We start from the raw sequence: 16776 nt of genomic DNA, 5'->3' as shown, positions 1-16776 counted from the left end.
TTGATCCATAAAATTAATAAAAATCTAGCGAAATTTTTCATATTTTTTTCTAATTAAGCTAGTTATGAAGATAATTATTATTTATATTAATAAGAGTATTAAAAGAAAAAATTTTATAGAAAATAGATTGTTATTTTAATTATTTTTTTTTTTTTAATTATAAAATTAAAAACTTATGATAGAAAGACAACCAGCTTTCTCAGTCAATTATAATAAACAAATATATTTATATAAATTATTCTGAATCTACTTCTGTATCCATATTAACTTCCTCAGGCTTTTCTTCAATTTCTTTTTTCTCTTTAACTTGTTCAGTCGAGCGATGATGAAACGCAAATGAAACTCCACTAGACCAGCAATGTTTTAGCGGTATATCCGGAAGATTTCGGGAATTGTGAGCATGACGCCAGTCTGCCAAGTCTGAATTACAATCAGATTGCTCTGGAGGTCCTTTTACTTCAACACCAGCCACACATCGTTTGCACTTGAATTTAGAATGCGTGTCGGAAACAGTATTTTCTTCAAGCTTGAAAAGATCTCGGAGATCATTGAGGGTAAAGTGCCGACAAACATCATCTTCTTGATCAACAACGGTTGAACTCAGTGCTTTTTTATGAGCTTGCCTTTGGAAAATTTTTTCTTCAATTGTTCCAGTCTAAATAAATATAATTAAATTAAATTAAATAAATAAATAAATAAATAAATATGGAATAATAAATTTAAATAAATGCTTACACTCAGAAACCGGTAAACAAAGCAAGGTTTCTTTTGGCCATCTCGCCAAACTCGTGCCATAGCTTGATCATCGTTAGCAGGATTCCAATCAGGATCAAACATAACTAATCGATTTGCTCCAATTAAATTCAAACCACAACCTCCGGCTTTGGAACTCAACATAAAAATGAAGTCTCCGCTCTCAGGATTATTAAAACTATCAACTACTTTTGATCGTTTTTTAATCGTCATCGTACCGTCAAGACGTACATATTTGTATTGTCTTTTGCGTGAAAGTTTTTCAAAAAGATCAAGAGTTTGAGTGTAATTTGATACCAATACTATTTTATCAGATGTCGTAGATTTTATTGAAGCTAACAGACAATCGAGGACCATCAATTTTCCTGATAATTCTGGCATTACATCCCTGAAAATATATCAATAATAATATGAAGTTCATATTTTTAGTAATTAATTATTCTGGGTCATAGAAAATTTTTTTTCTGATGAATTTTTTGGCTCCCCGCCTTTATTAATCCCGCCAACATTTTTCACAATTATTTACAATTAAGTACAATTATTTCTAAAAGAAAATATTAACATGACTAACAATTTTTGTCGCGAGAAATTTTTGCATGAGAAAAAAGAGACGGTTACCAAATTTTTTTTTTTGATCAAATTGACCAATTTTTTTTTTTAAATTGTTTGTTTTTTTTATGTATTTAAAAAAAAAAATATATTTCAAAAAAATATAAAATAGAAACTTTATCTAAAAACATGAAAGCCAATATTTTATGACATTAAAGTTAGCAGTTACTTCACAATTTTTTAATTTTATTTAACAAAAAAATTTGTTTCAAAAAATTATTTTAAAAAAATTGCATTTTTAATTTTTTTAAATTTCTACAGGTGAATTTTGTTTTCTAATTTTTTTTGCCATAGTTTATTTGTTATAAAATTCTTAAAATTATGGAATATATGCTAAATTAATTTTCATCAATATTTTTTCCATATTTTAAAGACAAATGCTATTATTATTATCTTTATTTATATATATTATTACTATCTTTATTTTTCTTTCACGATATTTTTTATCATAAATGTTCCGTAAAAACAAGCAGAAAAAAATTTTTAAATATTACTTTTTCACTTAGTTATGGCCCAAAATGAAGTTGATCCTACTTGTAAATAATTACCATATTTTTTTTTTAATTAAATAATCAATTTAACGACTTACTTGGTACTGTAATTAGAAGGAAGTAACTTTGATGCTCCTTCAAACCCTTCAGAATTTTCCATAATTTTTTCGTAGACAAGATCAGGATGATTGCACAATTTCTTCAGTAAAGTAATAGCTGAGAGAGCTGAAAGTGTACCACCACCTTTCTTTTTTTCACTTTCATGATCTAAATAAAAAAAAAAAAAAAATACATTATCAATTAAAAAAGCAATATTAAATTTTTTACGAATATCAATAATTAATAATTAATAAATAAGCTTACTTTGCATTGATCTTTTAATAGAATCACTGTTGATAAAGTTTTTATAAAGCTGTGTCTGTAACTCAGTCATCTTGATACAAACAACAAGTTCATATTTAATAGGTAAATATTTAGATAACAAGGCACTTGTTCTTCTGATCAAACATTTGTTAACAATAGTAACTAATTCATTAAGTCTTTCTTGAGCCACAGCTCTTTCTGAATCGGTAGCAGCGGCATCTTGACCACGTAAAATAGGATTTTCAAATTTCTTCCTAAATTCTTGAGCTGTGCCAAGCAAGCCTTGATTTACAAAGTGTACCAGTGAAAAGTACTCCAATAAATCATTTTGAATTGGAGTTCCACTGAGTAAAACACGTCGTTTAGCTTTCAGACCCATCAAAGATTGATACGTTAGATTTTCGGAATTTTTTAATCGATGTCCTTCATCACAGAGAACAAGTCCGACTTCATCGTTATGGAGAACGTGAGAATGAAGACGGAATGTTTCGTAGCTGATTATTAAGATAGGATTTACACACCGTCTGCCATAAGTTTTCATAAATCCAACAAGTTTAGTATCAATGTCATTTTTGCTTCCACCATCGATAGCCAGAGGTCGAACACGGTTTCCCAACCATTTGAAAATTTCATTGTACCAATTCTTAACCAGTGAACTGGGTGCTACAATTATTGCTTTTTCAATCAGTGGTTTAGCTTCGGGACCTTGTTTCAATAAAGTCCATAAGAGAGTTATACACTGGAGAGTTTTTCCAAGACCCATTTCATCAGCCATAATGCACCCAAAGGCATCTTCGATTCGCACTCCTGTTACGCACTCGTACATAAATTTAACTCCTTCTCTCTGATGAGGTCTTAAAATATTACAAAGGAGAGGATCAACGACCACGTGTACCAATTGTTTGCTCCTGCAACAAATATATTTTTTTTTGTAGTAATGTATAATATATAATCATCGATAAAATAATGAAAATTAAGTTAGTCGACATTTAAAAATTATTAGAATTTATTTTATTAAAAAAAAATAAAAAAAAAATTCATTTGTAAAAAATTTGAAAAATTTTAAGTGCAATTCAAAAGAAATATTTTTTAATTGTAATTTGATGAATAAAACAAAAATCTGAAAATTAAGAACGTTAGCTAACGAGTATTATTATAAAATAAATATTTATCTACTTACTCGTCAATTTTAAGTCGCTCGTGCTCAGATAATTCAGGAGGAGCATAAACTACCAAAGCATTTGCTGCATTAGGATCGTGTAATGCTCTGCGAGGACCTGAGAACTTAGCTCCTAAAAATCGACCTGATAATTCGTAACCAGGGATAGGAATTTTAAAAGGTTTACTAAGCATTTTACGAATTTTCTCTTCCTAAAAATAAATAAAGAAAAAAAAAATGAAGTATTTTTGTTATTGATCCTAAAATCAGCAGATATTAAAAAATTTTTTTAATAATTTTTATTAATCAAAAAAGACTTAAAAAAATTGTAATTGTAATTTTTTTAATAATAAAAATTGTAAGATATCTGTTAATTTAATAATTAAAATTTTTGTCTTAGATTCAGCTTATTTTTATGAACTTACATGGTCTGATATAACTTCTTTGGTAGTTGTAACATCATTTGAATTCAGCTGTAAAGCTTTACGCTCAGGAATAAGAATAGGTTTAAATTTCAATGTTTTCAATCTTTTCTCTCGGTGAAGAGCTACAGAAGAATCTTCTTTCGGCTTATTAGAATTATTGACATTAGTTATCGGCGAATAATTCTCGATATCTGGAAATAAAGGACGTTTCCCAGATTGACTAGGCGCGGATGATCGCCTCTGAAAAGTTTAATGAAAATAAATTTAGCAGATATTTAATAATTTTTAGAATTTTTTATTTAAATGCAATTTTGCAAAAAATGCAATTTTTTAGGAGTAATTTTTTTTAACAAATTTGTTTGTTAAAAAAAAATCTTAAAATTCTCTAGCGACTGCTAACTTAAATGTCATAAAAGTTTATAACATTTATTAGTTTTCCATTGACACAAACATTAATTTAATTTTTAACTAACCATTGTCACTTTTATTTATATCTGTTTTTTAACGAACACTAAACAATTAAGATATATTTATCGTAGTAAGTTCATCGTAGAAAATTAAATCTTGAATTTAACATAACAACTTTATTTATGGTGCTTGTTGTAGTTGTTGTTGTTGTTTACGTCAACCAACTGTATCTAAGTAAACAAAATCGCGGGAAAATACTGTGGTGTATTTTTGAAATATATTGGTTATGTTTCGAGAGTATTAAAAATAGTTCAAATTTTCTCCACTAGTGGCGTGCAGTATAATTTTACTAGTAAAGTTTTTTTAAATATTCCCGCAAAGTGTTGTTAGTTTTTGATATTTTTAATAATTAATGATATTAAAGTTAGCAGTCACTAGACAATTTATTAGTTTTATTTAACAAACAAATTTGTTCTAAGAAATTATTTTTAAAAAAATTGCATTTTTAGTTTTTTAAAATTTCTACATAATTTGTTAAAAAATTCTTAAATATCTGCTAAGTTAATTTTCATTAATAATTATCATTTAATTGTATTTATATATTTATGTGCGGTGACAAGACCAAAATTTCTGGAGTTTATTTTTAGTGAAATTAAAATGCAATTGTAAATTTTTAAATCTAAAGTGTAGCAGGAGATAAAATTATGATACTGAAGTCAGCTGAGAGCTGTCAATTTTTTATTAATTTTATAACAAATCAATTACAATAAAAAAAAATGCTTCTAAAAATTTCAACTAATAATTTTTTTTACTTTTATATGTGAAATTTTTTAATTAAATTTTTTCATAATAATTTAATTGCTAAAGTAATAAAAAAATTTTCCAACGTTTGTTAACTTCAGTGTTATGATAAAATAGACGAAATTCCGTGTTTCACCTGTCAATTCTTAAATTCACGGCCGATATATAGTAAATTTGGTGATTTTCTAGTAATGTCCCGTGACTTTAAAAGCATGCGAGATGGTGTCAATAGCCACTCCGAAAAAAAAAAAAAAAAAAAAAAAAGCGGACTTATAACTTGCTAATCTGTGTCTTATATTTCAAGGTCTTAGCGCATAAAATTTTTACACAACAATTGTTAAATTAATTTTTTAATTACAATGTACATTTCAAATTGATTAATCTTAGTAAATGTCAAAAAACAGCATGTATCAAAACAATACATCTGAGAGTGTATAGTTGTACAAATAAAACGCAAGATATACAATGCAATGTATACAATTTGAATAAATTCAGAATTAATATTTATATAATACAATAACATCGTCAAAAACTTATAAGTAAGTTAAAGTGTCATTGTTTTTAAATGCTTCATTATTGACATAACAATAACAACTAATAGAATCAACAAAAATGAATGCTGTGAAGTAAATTAACAAGGTCATGGATACTAACAATTCATTGCTAACAACATTCTTACTAAATCATCTGGAAGAAACAACAATTGATATCAATAGAATCATGTACAATGGAAGTTCAGAAAATTACACGGATTTTTTTATTAATAATGACACACTGTCATCATCAGTGGTAGCTTTTCAATCACCTGAAACTAATAATGAACAAAAATTAAATAAGACGTCAAAAATTTGTAATCCACCAACTTCAACAACTACTGAGAAACCTTTTGATGATTTTGGTCCACCTGATGGAGTGGAATATATATTTGTACCTCTTGGAGTTATTATTTTCGTTATAATACTGTCAGCTGTGGTACTAATAATAATTGTCAAAAATAATAATTATTTATTAAAAAACTGTAATGATATGATTGTGCATGGAGGTATGATATTAATAGTAGTTTTATTTTATTTTTTTTTGTTAGGTATTAATTATATCACGACGACGTAAATTGGAACGATTGCGGCATAAATTAATGCCTCTTTATAATTTTGATCCAGGTGAAGAAGGAGAAGATGATTGGGAAACGGAATTGCTTGACGAAGGGTTTGGTGGACGACAAAGAAGAGTAAGGACTTATTATTTTTTTACATGATTTATCTATCATATCATTCTTACCAATAGTCAATTTATGATGATAAGTATTTAAGCTGCATTCGAAAATGCTCTACCTCTAGAAACTTAATTAAGAAATTACCTTCTATCTCGTGAACTATTGACATTTTCAAAGATATAAGCTCATCCTGATGTTACTCTCATCAAGAGCTTTCATTTAAGTACCCACATCAATTTTTCATATATTTATATATATTATATATATAAGTATATATGAAAAATATATCAAAATACATGTGGGTATTCAAATGAAAGCTCTTGATGAGTGTATCATCGGGATGAGCTTATATCTTTAAAAATGACAATAGTTGAGAAAGTACAGTGCAATTTAACATAATTGAGAAATAACCTTGTATCTTGTGAACTATTGACATTTTTAAAGATATAAGCTCATCCCAATGTTACATTTATCAAGACCTTTCATTTGAGTACCCACATCATTTTTTCATATATTTATATATTTTATATATATGTATATATGAAAAATATATCAAAAATGCATGTGGGTACTTAAATGAAAGCTCTTGATGAGTGTAACATCGGGATGAGCTTATATCTTTAAAAATGTCAATATTTAAGAAAGTACGATGCAATTTAACAAATATCTTGTGAACTATTGACATTTTTAAAGATATAAGCTCATCCTGATGTTACACTTATCAAGACCTTTCATTTGAGTACCCACATCAATTTTTCATATATTTCATATATTTGTATATAATATATATGTATATATATGAAAAATATGTCAAAATGCATGTAGGTACTCAAATGAAAGCTCTTGGTGAGTGTAACATCGGGATGAGCTTATATCTTTAAAAACGTCAATAGTTAAGAAATTACAGTGCATTTTAACAAAAGTCATTATTTAATAAAGCAAAATTTTGTTTATTTATAGTTGCTAATTTTATTTATTATACTAGTTACAATTTATTATTAATTAATATGAATTAAAATTTTACAGCAGGGATATCAGTCAATTGACAACGAAGAAAATACAGAACTTTTTGGTCACTGACGTAAAGTTCCACCGAGTGGTATGCAACCATTGGCAGATGATAATCCAATGGAAATACCACCGTATTTTTTGCCAAATACTAAAGTTACTAAGCATCATGGAACAACTGCTGTTGACATAATATCAACAGATGAAGATTTATGCTGACAGTGCTCGCGTACTTCTAAAATTTAGCGAGCATAAATATCAAGTATTTATTTTTATTAATCGATAAATAGGCATTTGTGTATTCTTACACTACAGACTGAAACAATTTACTCGAATTTAGGAAAGCAGTATAATTGCTGAATATCTTCTAAATTATGTATTGACGCCATAAAAATTTTATCTCTTTATCAATATAATTAAAAATTTAATTACTTTATTTTTTTTGAGCATTAAAAAAAATTTTCTTGAAGTAAAAATAGTTTATTGATTTTATTTTTAGTTACGAGTAATTTAACTAGAGCGTTTTGTCAGGATAAAAAGTTTGGTCGAGTTAGAATGTTTTTTTAATAGAAAATTAATTAAAAAAAAAATTTTTGACTTGTTAAAATTAAAAATAAGTAAACTTTAATAAAAAAAAAAAAATTTTAGGTCAAATTTTTCTAAAATAATATTAACTAAAATAATTAAATGTGTAATATGAAAATTTTTGTATACTTAATTTGGAATTGATGATTAATAATTAAAAATAATTTTTTTTATGACATACAGTAAGATTCTGTTACAAAAAAAAATCTTTCGCCTCGAAAAAAAAAATTGTAGTGTTAAGAATTTATTAGTCACTTAATCAACAATTACTTATAATATAATAACTAATAACTTTTGAAAAAAGTCGAATCTTGTGATGATACTACAGTAAAAAAAAAATGCACAGATTATATTGTTTAATTAACGATCTATTGATAGTAGCTACTGAGCCATTTAGATTAATTTCGATACAGAATAATGTAGTAAAAAATTATTTAGCAGTTTAACTTTACAAAGTCAATTAGAATTTATTTATTGTAAGATAATTTATACAGTTGATATAATAATTATAATAGTTGCTAAAAAATAAAACTGTAATGTAGAAAAATAATTATACATTTGCAAACTTGCGGCAATATTTTACACACGGGTATAGTAGTCAAACAACGATCATAATTAAATGCAATACATAAATAAAATGAAATTTCAATTCATACTTACTGTTACCGTGCAACCAAAAATACTAAGCTTTAATCTTAATGTTTTAAATTAATAGTAGTAGCAGTATTATTGTAAAAGATTTTGAATTACAAGCAATTTTAAGATATAAAAATTCGATACGTGGTAAGTGCCAAAACCTAGTCAACTGGTGATAAATTTTTTCATAGATAAATTTTCTTTAAAATAATAAATTAAGGATCAATGTGTATAAATATGTAATTTAAATTTATATCACTACTGTAGAACATATCTACTTTATTAATTAGAATTATTTTTTAATAAACATTTTTTTAATGTCAGTTTAGTAATTTTCGTAAATGGAATGATTAGATTTATCTGTAATTGATCAAATCCTTCAATTTGCACTTAATTATATGGCTTATAGTTTAAAATTGTATTAAAAAAAAATATCTTTGAAAATTAATACAAATATTATTTAAAATTTATTGTAACAAATTTTCAAGTTATTTATTTTCAATTTTTAAAGCGAACTATATTTCAACTTTAATTAATATTAAATTTAATTATTAATTATTAATTAATAATTATCAAACTGTAGGTTGTGAAATAAAAAATTTGTTATCATTTCTTTAATAGGAAAAAAAAGCAGTCTAGAAGGTAAAAAAAATTGTTATCTTAAAATATAAATTTTAATAGGTGATTTGATAATAAATAAGAGTGTTTTGTGAATTTATTTACTTTAATACAAATTTTACATTCACACAACTTGTTCGTCTCAGAAGCGGGACTTCAGTATTCATTTACTCACGTTTCTTATTTTTTTTTTTTCAATGTAATAAAATTGAAAGAAACTTCACGCACTCGTGATATACAAGAGATTAGTCTATTCTTTAATCAATTCATCCATAATATTTATTTTTAATTTATTACCATCTTTTTATTTAGGATTTCTAGCAAGGTAAACATCTTGCTAGCAATATGTTAATTTTCACTTTACTTTTTCTATAATTTTCATTGTTTGTAGAATACCTGTTAAATTAATTCTATTTATTTTTTTATAATTTAAAATTTTTTTTTTTTTTTTTTTTTTTTTTTATTACTTTTATTTCATTTTTGAGAATACTAATGGAGTGTATGGATAAGACAATCATCATTTAATTGTTACTAATAAATTTCATAAAATGTAAGAAAATAATCATGTCATAAAAATAAAAAACATAAGAATAAACATGAAAGTTGCCTCTTAAACAACGTTAATACCCTTTTAGTTAACTGTATCGCAAATGTCCAATTAAAATTGGATTATTTAAAAAATCTTTGTCACATTTTCGTCTTATAATATTATTTTGCCAGTTTGATTATTAGATAATATCGATTAAATTCAATTAGAATAAAAAATATTCGAAAAAATTAATGAAGAAAATTACATTACGCGATACGGTAATGTTTAATTATTTTTCCTTATTATTTAATCTATATCAAATGAGCAGTATTGATTTGGCTCAACGAAATTAAGGATCTTTGTTTAAATTATCGTTGAGATAATGCATTCTAATCACACATTTCTTTATTAATTTATTAAAAAAAAAATAAAATAAAATAAAATAAATCAGCGATGAAGAAGGAATTAAGAAGAATCGACAGTAAATTTTATGGAAACTCCGAAATTGAAGCCCCGATGTCTAAAAGACATTTTTATTTTATATTCAGTTTTCCTCTTCATCGTCTTCTTCTTCCATTTCTTCTTCTTCACCGGTACTCTCTGGTTTTTCTTCTATTTTCTTGGGTTTACCACGGCCACGGCCAGGTGATGGAGCGGTGGTCTTTGCTGGATTCTAATTAAAAAAAAAATAATAAATTAATAAATATAAATATTATAAATAAATATTTTCAAGTTCAACAAATCAATACCTTTTTTTTATGAGATCCTTTGGGTCTACCTCTACCTCTTTTGACTGGTCCAGGTGGGGCATCATCTTCATTATCGGATTTTGGTGGACGAGATGCGTTAATTTTTTCCGTTGCAGCACTGCGTCCTCGCTTTTTGGGCTCCTTTACGGCATTTTTAGAGTCGGCATTCTTTGGGGGACGGCCGCGCTTTTTCTTCTGCTCCTCAACAACTGGTGAATTGTCGTCTGACATGACTAAAATATTATTCTGTAAAATAAAAAATAGGAAAATAAATTATTAATCAAGAAAATCAAAATTTACTAGGGGAAAAAAAGAAATGAAAAAGTTAGCAGTCGCTTAACAATTTTTTAATATGAAAATTAAGTTAGCCGACACTAAAAAATTTGATTTTTTTTTTAAATTAAAAATTAGAACTAAAAAACTATTTTTAAAAAATTCCACGAATAATTTTTAAAATTTTCTACATGTGAAAAATTTTTTTTTAATTTTTCAATAAAAAAAAATTATAAAAATTTTTAGATGTCGTCTAATTTAATTTTCATTTTTTAAATTTTATTTATCAAAAAAATTTGTTCCAAAAAATTATTTTTAAAAAATTGCATATTTTATTTTTTTAAATTTCTAAATGTCAATTTTTTTTTACTATAAAATTTTTAAAATTATTAAATATATGCTAAATTAATTTTCATAAAAAAAAAAAATTGATAATTTTAAAAATTTTTGTAATAAATAAATTGTGACAAAAAAACTATAAAAAAAAAAAAAAATTGACATGTAGGAAATTACAAAAATAAAAAATGCAATTTTTTTTAAATAATTTATTTGTTAAAAAAAAATCTTAAAATAATCAAGTGACTGCTAACTTTAATATCATAAAAAAATAGTAGGTAGAAAAAAAAAAAATAAATATAGCACTAGTGATTATAATTAATAATTCTATATTTACTCAATATTCAAGTTCAATAATTAAAATGATGCTCATAAATTTCAGTAAATTATCGAGAAAAAAAAAAATTATCTTGTGTAAAAAAAAATGAATCGTTTCTAAAATTACTGATTAATTAATGTAAAAAAAAAAAAAAATAATAATAATAATAATAATGAAATAAAATAAAAAAAAATATATTGAAGGCGGGAGAATCGCCATCTTTATATCCCCACTTTTAACGCTATCAAGAAATATTATAGTTGTGAGCGGCAGCGTCCCCGCGTATTAAACGAAACACGATACAAAAATCCATTTAAAAAAATAATGAACAAAAAAAACTAAAAAAAAAAAAAAAATTCTAGGACTAGTTTGTTATATTCATAGAATCTAAAACTAAAAGTATCGATTTTTAACAAGGCGTTGGTTGATTTTTCAAAGCCTCTAAAACTTTATTAATCCGCCAATACGGAGGGCGCTTATTCAACATACCAAAGCTGCAAGGATAAGCAGTACAAATTATTCACAACTCCATTTAATAAGTAAAATACCAAAAAACTAATTTTAAGAAAATATTAAATATTTATAAAAAATTAAATAAAGTCTGAAATAATTATTTTAGGTATAAACATTTAATAAAATGGGATATTTTCATCCATTACATCACTTTAGATGGGCCCTCAAAACGTCAGTGATTCCCGCCATTTTGCTATCACAATATTATAAAATACTAATAAAATAATTTAATATAAAAAAAATATGAAAGGGGGATGTAAAAAATCACCGAAAAATATTAGATTTTACGATGAATTTTTCAAGATATTTATTTCAAGTGGTATTAATTTATTAGTGAAGATATTACATATTGAATATAAATGAAGGAATATCGGAGAAAAGCAACGCGTGGGTAGCGACGGCGCTTTGCGTAAAAAGCGACGCTACCAAGTTCGCGCGTCATTTTTTCATCAAAAATCTCACGAAAAATAAATCACAAAAAAATAAGGAATTTATTTTAAAAAATACCAATTAAATAACTGAAAGTTTAAAAATAATTAAACAATATTTAAGCCCGGCAAGACGCCATTAATCGAATCGAGTGGTCGAGACGCGGCGTCGAATGCGTCGCACAACACCGATCCGTCAGTACGTCCGCAAAAATTAATATCTATGAAAGTAAGCGAGTTAAAGCAAAGCAAATAATTTAGAAAAATATTAAATTAATTAATAGAATTATTAAAAATTTTTTAGGCAATTGATATAGCGAAAAAAGCAGATAAAATAAATATTAGGTGAGAAAGAAAAATAGAGACGCTATGGCAACTCAATGTACTTACCTCCGGAACTTCGTGTGGTATGTAATAAAGACAAAGGCGGCTGCCGGTGCGCGCGTCGTGGCGTCGGCGTTAGGCACACTGAGAAGTGTTTCGAGTTGCACTACAGCGACTACTGGCCACGGACTCCGTTTCTATGTATATGGATCCGTATGTTACATTCTGCTTGCTCAAGCTACCACCACTTGCCCTATTCCCACTCTTCCAATTATTATCCTTCTCTCTTCCTCCTATTTTCTCTTTCACTTCCTCGCTCTTTCAATCCATAAGTATTTCCCCTACTGTTTCCCTCATTTTTATTCCTTCTCTCTTTCTCCTGTGACATTTTTGTTTTATTATCCAGCTCATTAAATTTTTTTTTTTTATTTTATTTCTTTCAACTAGAATATTTGTTTTCAAGTAAGTTTATTTTTAAAATTATTTTTTTTTAAATCAAATTTACTTATTATAAAAATAAAATTACTTTTTAATATTATTATTATTAGTATTATTTTTAATGCACAGTGCCAGAGGTTCCCGCCAAAAAATCTCGTTATTTTCTACGGCTCCGATCGATCGAAGCAGGAAGCTTCACCTTGCTTCATATCTCTTATTGGTTATAAAATTAATATTAAAAAAAAATACATAATAATAATAATTATTATTTATTTCTTTTAATATTTAGTAATTTTTTTCTTTTTTTATTTACATTTTTAATAATAGATTTAAATTAATTAAATATTTTTATTTTAATTTTATTGCCAATAATTAAACAGGAAATTTTATTGTAGCCATTTTGAAGCTAAGGCGGGTAATTGAATAAATATCTCATCAATTTAATTCTATTTGCAAATTATTAAATTTATTATTTTATTATTATTCAAAGTAAATTACATAAAAAAAAAAATATTTAATAATAATAATAAATTTTTTATTGTTACGTTTCTCAAAAAAATCAATAGACATTTTTTTTTTCAGCTATAAATTTTTAATTATTTGATTTTGGTAGTGGAAATTATTTTTTATTATTATTATTTTTTTAGATAAGTAACTAAATAATTTTTTTTCTCCCAAGTATTATTTATTTTATTATCGAAAAAATTCATACGAAGACATGGCTGGAATTTTCATTGAATATTGGTCATAAATGTAATTATTGTAAATCAAACTTTAGAGGAGATTTTTGTTATTCAATTTGGGTATATTGTATTGACAATGTATATGTACAGTACATACATAAACTAATGACTGACGTATATAACCTTAAAGTTAGACGCTAACCGGTGTTGGAAAACGTATTTTGTAAATACAGTATTTTGTTTAAATAAAATCAATAATTAGAAAAAATCAGGTAAAATAATTTGTTTGATTTGTAAAAATTTTTTTGTTTGTTAATCTGTTTATTTTTTTTTATTTTAGACACAATGGATATTCGCCCGAATAATACGATTTATATCAACAATTTAAATGAAAAAATAAAGAAAGAAGAGTTAAAAAAATCTTTATACGCGATATTTTCACAGTTTGGGCATATATTAGATATTGTTGCGTTGAAAACTTTAAAAATGCGGGGTCAAGCTTTTGTAATATTTAAAGAAATTCAGAGTGCAACGAATGCTTTGAGGTCGATGCAAGGTTTTCCATTTTATGATAAGCCTATGGTAAGAAAGAACTATTTTTTAATAAATAAATTTGCTCCGAGAAATTATTTCTAAAAAATTGCATTTTTTATTTTTAAAATTTTCTAAATGTCAATTTTTTTTCTTAATTTTTTTGACATGATTTATTTGTTAAAAAAATTTTTTAAATTATAGAATATCTGCAAAATTAATTTTTATAATAAATAGTGAAAAATAATGACACTGAAGTTATCAAACACTTGATAATTTTTTTATTTTTCTTTAAAAATAAACTAGACTTAGAAAATTAATTTTAAAAGATTTAATTTTAATTTTTTAGAGTTTTTAATGAATTTTTCTTGCTACAATTTATTTGTTAAAAAATTTTCAAAAATTATTAGATATATAATTAAGTTTGTTTGTAATTAAATGAATTGTTTTTAATTTTTTACAGAAAATACAATACTCCAAAACAGAGAGTGACTTAATTGCCAAAATGAAGGGAACTTATTCAGAGAGACCAAAGAAGCCTAAACGCGTAACAGTCCCAGCGGAAGAAGAAGCGAAACGCGCTAAGAAGAAAGCTAAAGACCAATCCAAACAGCAAGTTGGTTATCACTCTGGTGTACCGACCCACCTAGGCATGATGAACACTGCGGTACCAGAGCAACCACCTAATCAAATTCTCTTCTTAACTAATTTACCGGATGAAACATCAGAAATGATGTTGTCTATGTTATTTAATCAATTTCCTGGCTTTAAAGAAGTCCGACTTGTACCTAACAGACATGATATTGCGTTCGTTGAATTTGAAAATGAAGTTCAGTCCGGAGCGGCTAAAGATGCGCTGCAAGGTTTTAAAATTACACCGTCACACGCTATGAAAATATCGTTTGCTAAAAAATAAACTTCTTTTGTATGATTTTTACCCAATTTAAAAAAAAAATATTAATCAATAAAATATATTTAACAATTTATACATACTTTGGTATTTAAAAATCATGGCCGGAAATAATTGTTTGAAATAATATCAATAATTAATTACATTCAAATATTTTTTTAACAATGTGTTCTTAAAAAGAATAATTAAAAAAAAATTTTTTAATACTATAATAATAATAATAATAATAACTAAGTTCATTTATTTACTAAATGTTAATATAATAAATTTAACGGAGTAAAAAAACAGATTTAATTGGATTTAAAAAACTTTATTTACAAATATTTGATATAAACATAATAAAAATCTTTAATAATTTTACTGCATATCAAAATCATCACGCTGAAATAAAAAAATAAATATATAAGAGATTAATTGATTTAATATTACATTAAATTAAAATTTGTTTTATAAAATATACTTACAATATCATTGTACTCCAAAATATGCTTTTTAATAGCTGAAGTGTCCACCCATGTGACAAAATCTTCCAAATTTCTAAAAAAAAATTTAATTAATGTCAGAAACTAAAAATAATTGATTATAAAATATACTTTAATAAATGTAAAAAAATTTACCTAGTTACTAGGAACGCAGGATCTTTTACAACTTCAGTTCCAACTCTAACGTGACCCTGTTCTATCAATTGTGTTGCCATCTTAACACTCTCGCTCATTTTATTTCTAACCATTACCACAGGCAATCTTCTTCTGCAAAAACACGATGCGGTTATTTTATCACAAAGTGATAAGTCCCATTTAGTGGGAATTAAACCCATCAAATATAATTTTTCTAGCAGTAATGCACTCTGTTCAATTCTAAAAGGATGCTTTGGATCCATCTCTTTTATTTTTCTGGCTAAATCACGAATTTTTCGAGATAGTTTATTATATCTGCAAAAAAAAAAAGATTAATAAATACCTTTTTTAAATAAAAAGTAAATTTATAAAAAAGTGACACTCTATAATTCTTTGATTCTTTAATTAGCACTTTTTTTTTTACAATACATTAATTGTTATTAAATAGATATAAAAATTGTCAGATATTTTTGATATTACAAAAAAATGTTTATTTACGTGGTATAATCCTCTCTTTTTTGTATGCGGTATCGTTTTAAAATTTTAACTTCATGTAAATTATTATCAGCTTTCCAAGAGATGAAATCAACTTTTTTCAACAATTTTTGTTCGTGAAATTTTAATTTTCGCACCATTTTTAATTATTATTCAATATTTTGTCAACTAAAATCAATTATCGTTCCTCTTTAAGAATTTTAGGTTATAACAATAAGAGACACGAGTTTAAACCGTGTTTTCTTTTCATCTCAGCGCCTCTAGTGGCAGTTTACAAATTTAAAAGAGCTCTCAGGTAATTTTCAATAAAACTTAATTTAAAAATTCCCGCTTTGTGTTTTTACGTTCAATGAAAATTCCTAAAGAAAAAAAATAAAATTAATCCCAGCATTTAGGGCCTGTTTTCCAGTTAAAAATTGAAAATTACCATGTAATATACAAGTAAAAATATCAAGAACTTAAAAAATTAATAAAAATAAAATAATAAAAAACCCAAAATGATTAATCATAATCGTCATAAATTATTTTAATACTGATATAAATAAACATGTATAAATAATGA

At 25.5% G+C, this 16776-nt stretch overlaps 5 protein-coding genes and 1 long non-coding RNA gene across 8 annotated transcripts; 3 read left to right on the top strand and 3 right to left on the bottom strand.

The window, feature by feature from the left end:
- Positions 1-131: 131 nt before the first annotated feature.
- Positions 132-4467, bottom strand: LOC123265433 (DNA repair and recombination protein RAD54-like). Its single transcript, XM_044729197.1, has 7 exons — positions 4274-4467; positions 3801-4040; positions 3397-3587; positions 2217-3124; positions 1952-2120; positions 736-1141; positions 132-655 (listed from the first exon to the last, which is right to left on the bottom strand). The coding sequence occupies exons 1-7, from the start codon at positions 4274-4276 to the stop codon at positions 236-238; spliced, it is 2337 nt and encodes a 778-aa protein (XP_044585132.1). The 5' UTR covers positions 4277-4467; the 3' UTR covers positions 132-235.
- A 662-nt stretch (positions 4468-5129) lies between these two features.
- On the top strand, positions 5130-7831 carry LOC123265459 (uncharacterized protein C3orf18-like). 3 transcript variants are annotated; one of them, XM_044729248.1, is made up of 4 exons: positions 5130-5544; positions 5611-5981; positions 6094-6237; positions 7249-7831. In XM_044729248.1, the coding sequence occupies exons 2-4, from the start codon at positions 5652-5654 to the stop codon at positions 7300-7302; spliced, it is 528 nt and encodes a 175-aa protein (XP_044585183.1). In that variant the 5' UTR covers positions 5130-5544; positions 5611-5651; the 3' UTR covers positions 7303-7831. The 3 variants fall into 3 exon arrangements, with proteins under 3 accessions (XP_044585183.1, XP_044585182.1, XP_044585184.1); XM_044729247.1 differs by having other exon boundaries at positions 5131-5548; XM_044729249.1 differs by lacking the exon at positions 5130-5544 and having other exon boundaries at positions 5555-6051; positions 6170-6237.
- Positions 7832-9148: 1317 nt separating this feature from the next.
- Positions 9149-12745, bottom strand: LOC123265463 (high mobility group protein I-like). The gene is made up of 3 exons (XM_044729254.1): positions 12607-12745; positions 10348-10593; positions 9149-10271 (listed from the first exon to the last, which is right to left on the bottom strand). Exons 2-3 carry the CDS (start codon positions 10576-10578, stop codon positions 10143-10145), a joined length of 360 nt encoding a protein of 119 aa, XP_044585189.1. The 5' UTR covers positions 10579-10593; positions 12607-12745; the 3' UTR covers positions 9149-10142.
- Positions 12235-13206, top strand: LOC123265470. Its single transcript, XR_006509573.1, has 3 exons — positions 12235-12445; positions 12521-13002; positions 13108-13206. It is a non-coding gene; the product is annotated as an uncharacterized LOC123265470 (long non-coding RNA).
- Positions 13207-13655: 449 nt separating this feature from the next.
- LOC123265453 (U1 small nuclear ribonucleoprotein A) lies at positions 13656-15182 on the top strand. Its single transcript, XM_044729240.1, has 3 exons — positions 13656-13933; positions 14002-14243; positions 14656-15182. The coding sequence occupies exons 2-3, from the start codon at positions 14007-14009 to the stop codon at positions 15106-15108; spliced, it is 690 nt and encodes a 229-aa protein (XP_044585175.1). The 5' UTR covers positions 13656-13933; positions 14002-14006; the 3' UTR covers positions 15109-15182.
- A 217-nt stretch (positions 15183-15399) lies between these two features.
- Positions 15400-16551, bottom strand: LOC123265457 (U3 small nucleolar ribonucleoprotein protein IMP3). The gene is made up of 4 exons (XM_044729245.1): positions 16218-16551; positions 15720-16034; positions 15567-15639; positions 15400-15483 (listed from the first exon to the last, which is right to left on the bottom strand). Exons 1-4 carry the CDS (start codon positions 16352-16354, stop codon positions 15460-15462), a joined length of 549 nt encoding a protein of 182 aa, XP_044585180.1. The 5' UTR covers positions 16355-16551; the 3' UTR covers positions 15400-15459.
- Between the last annotated feature and the right edge of the window lie 225 nt (positions 16552-16776).

This window comes from Cotesia glomerata, linkage group LG5 (genome assembly GCF_020080835.1).
Source record: "Cotesia glomerata isolate CgM1 linkage group LG5, MPM_Cglom_v2.3, whole genome shotgun sequence".
In the NCBI taxonomy this organism is placed as follows: domain Eukaryota; kingdom Metazoa; phylum Arthropoda; class Insecta; order Hymenoptera; family Braconidae; genus Cotesia; species Cotesia glomerata.
Note: the sequence above shows the minus strand (reverse complement) of the source record. Positions and strands in the feature narration are given on the sequence as shown.

Bases quoted from the DNA above. Each gene is read 5' to 3' on its own strand.
- LOC123265457 (XM_044729245.1), bottom strand. From the start codon at position 16,354: ATGGTGCGAAAATTAAAATTTCACGAACAAAAATTGTTGAAAAAAGTT. The intron at 15,640-15,719 runs GTAAATTTTTTT...ATTTTTTTTTAG, and splicing joins CCTGCGTTCCTAGTAACTAG to AAATTTGGAAGATTTTGTCA. The intron at 15,484-15,566 runs GTAAGTATATTT...TTTTTATTTCAG, and splicing joins TTTTGGAGTACAATGATATT to CGTGATGATTTTGATATGCA.
- LOC123265459 (XM_044729248.1), top strand. From the start codon at position 5,652: ATGGATACTAACAATTCATTGCTAACAACATTCTTACTAAATCATCTG. The intron at 5,982-6,093 runs GTACTAATAATA...TTTTTTTGTTAG, and splicing joins TTATAATACTGTCAGCTGTG to GTATTAATTATATCACGACG. The intron at 6,238-7,248 runs GTAAGGACTTAT...AAAATTTTACAG, and splicing joins TTGGTGGACGACAAAGAAGA to CAGGGATATCAGTCAATTGA.
- LOC123265433 (XM_044729197.1), bottom strand. The intron at 1,142-1,951 runs GTAAGTCGTTAA...ATATATTTTCAG, and splicing joins CCTTCTAATTACAGTACCAA to GGATGTAATGCCAGAATTAT. The intron at 656-735 runs GTAAGCATTTAT...ATATTTATTTAG, and splicing joins TTGTTTACCGGTTTCTGAGT to ACTGGAACAATTGAAGAAAA.
- LOC123265463 (XM_044729254.1), bottom strand. From the start codon at position 10,578: ATGTCAGACGACAATTCACCAGTTGTTGAGGAGCAGAAGAAAAAGCGC. The intron at 10,272-10,347 runs GTATTGATTTGT...TTTTTTAATTAG, and splicing joins AAGGATCTCATAAAAAAAAG to AATCCAGCAAAGACCACCGC.
- LOC123265453 (XM_044729240.1), top strand. From the start codon at position 14,007: ATGGATATTCGCCCGAATAATACGATTTATATCAACAATTTAAATGAA. The intron at 14,244-14,655 runs GTAAGAAAGAAC...AATTTTTTACAG, and splicing joins CATTTTATGATAAGCCTATG to AAAATACAATACTCCAAAAC.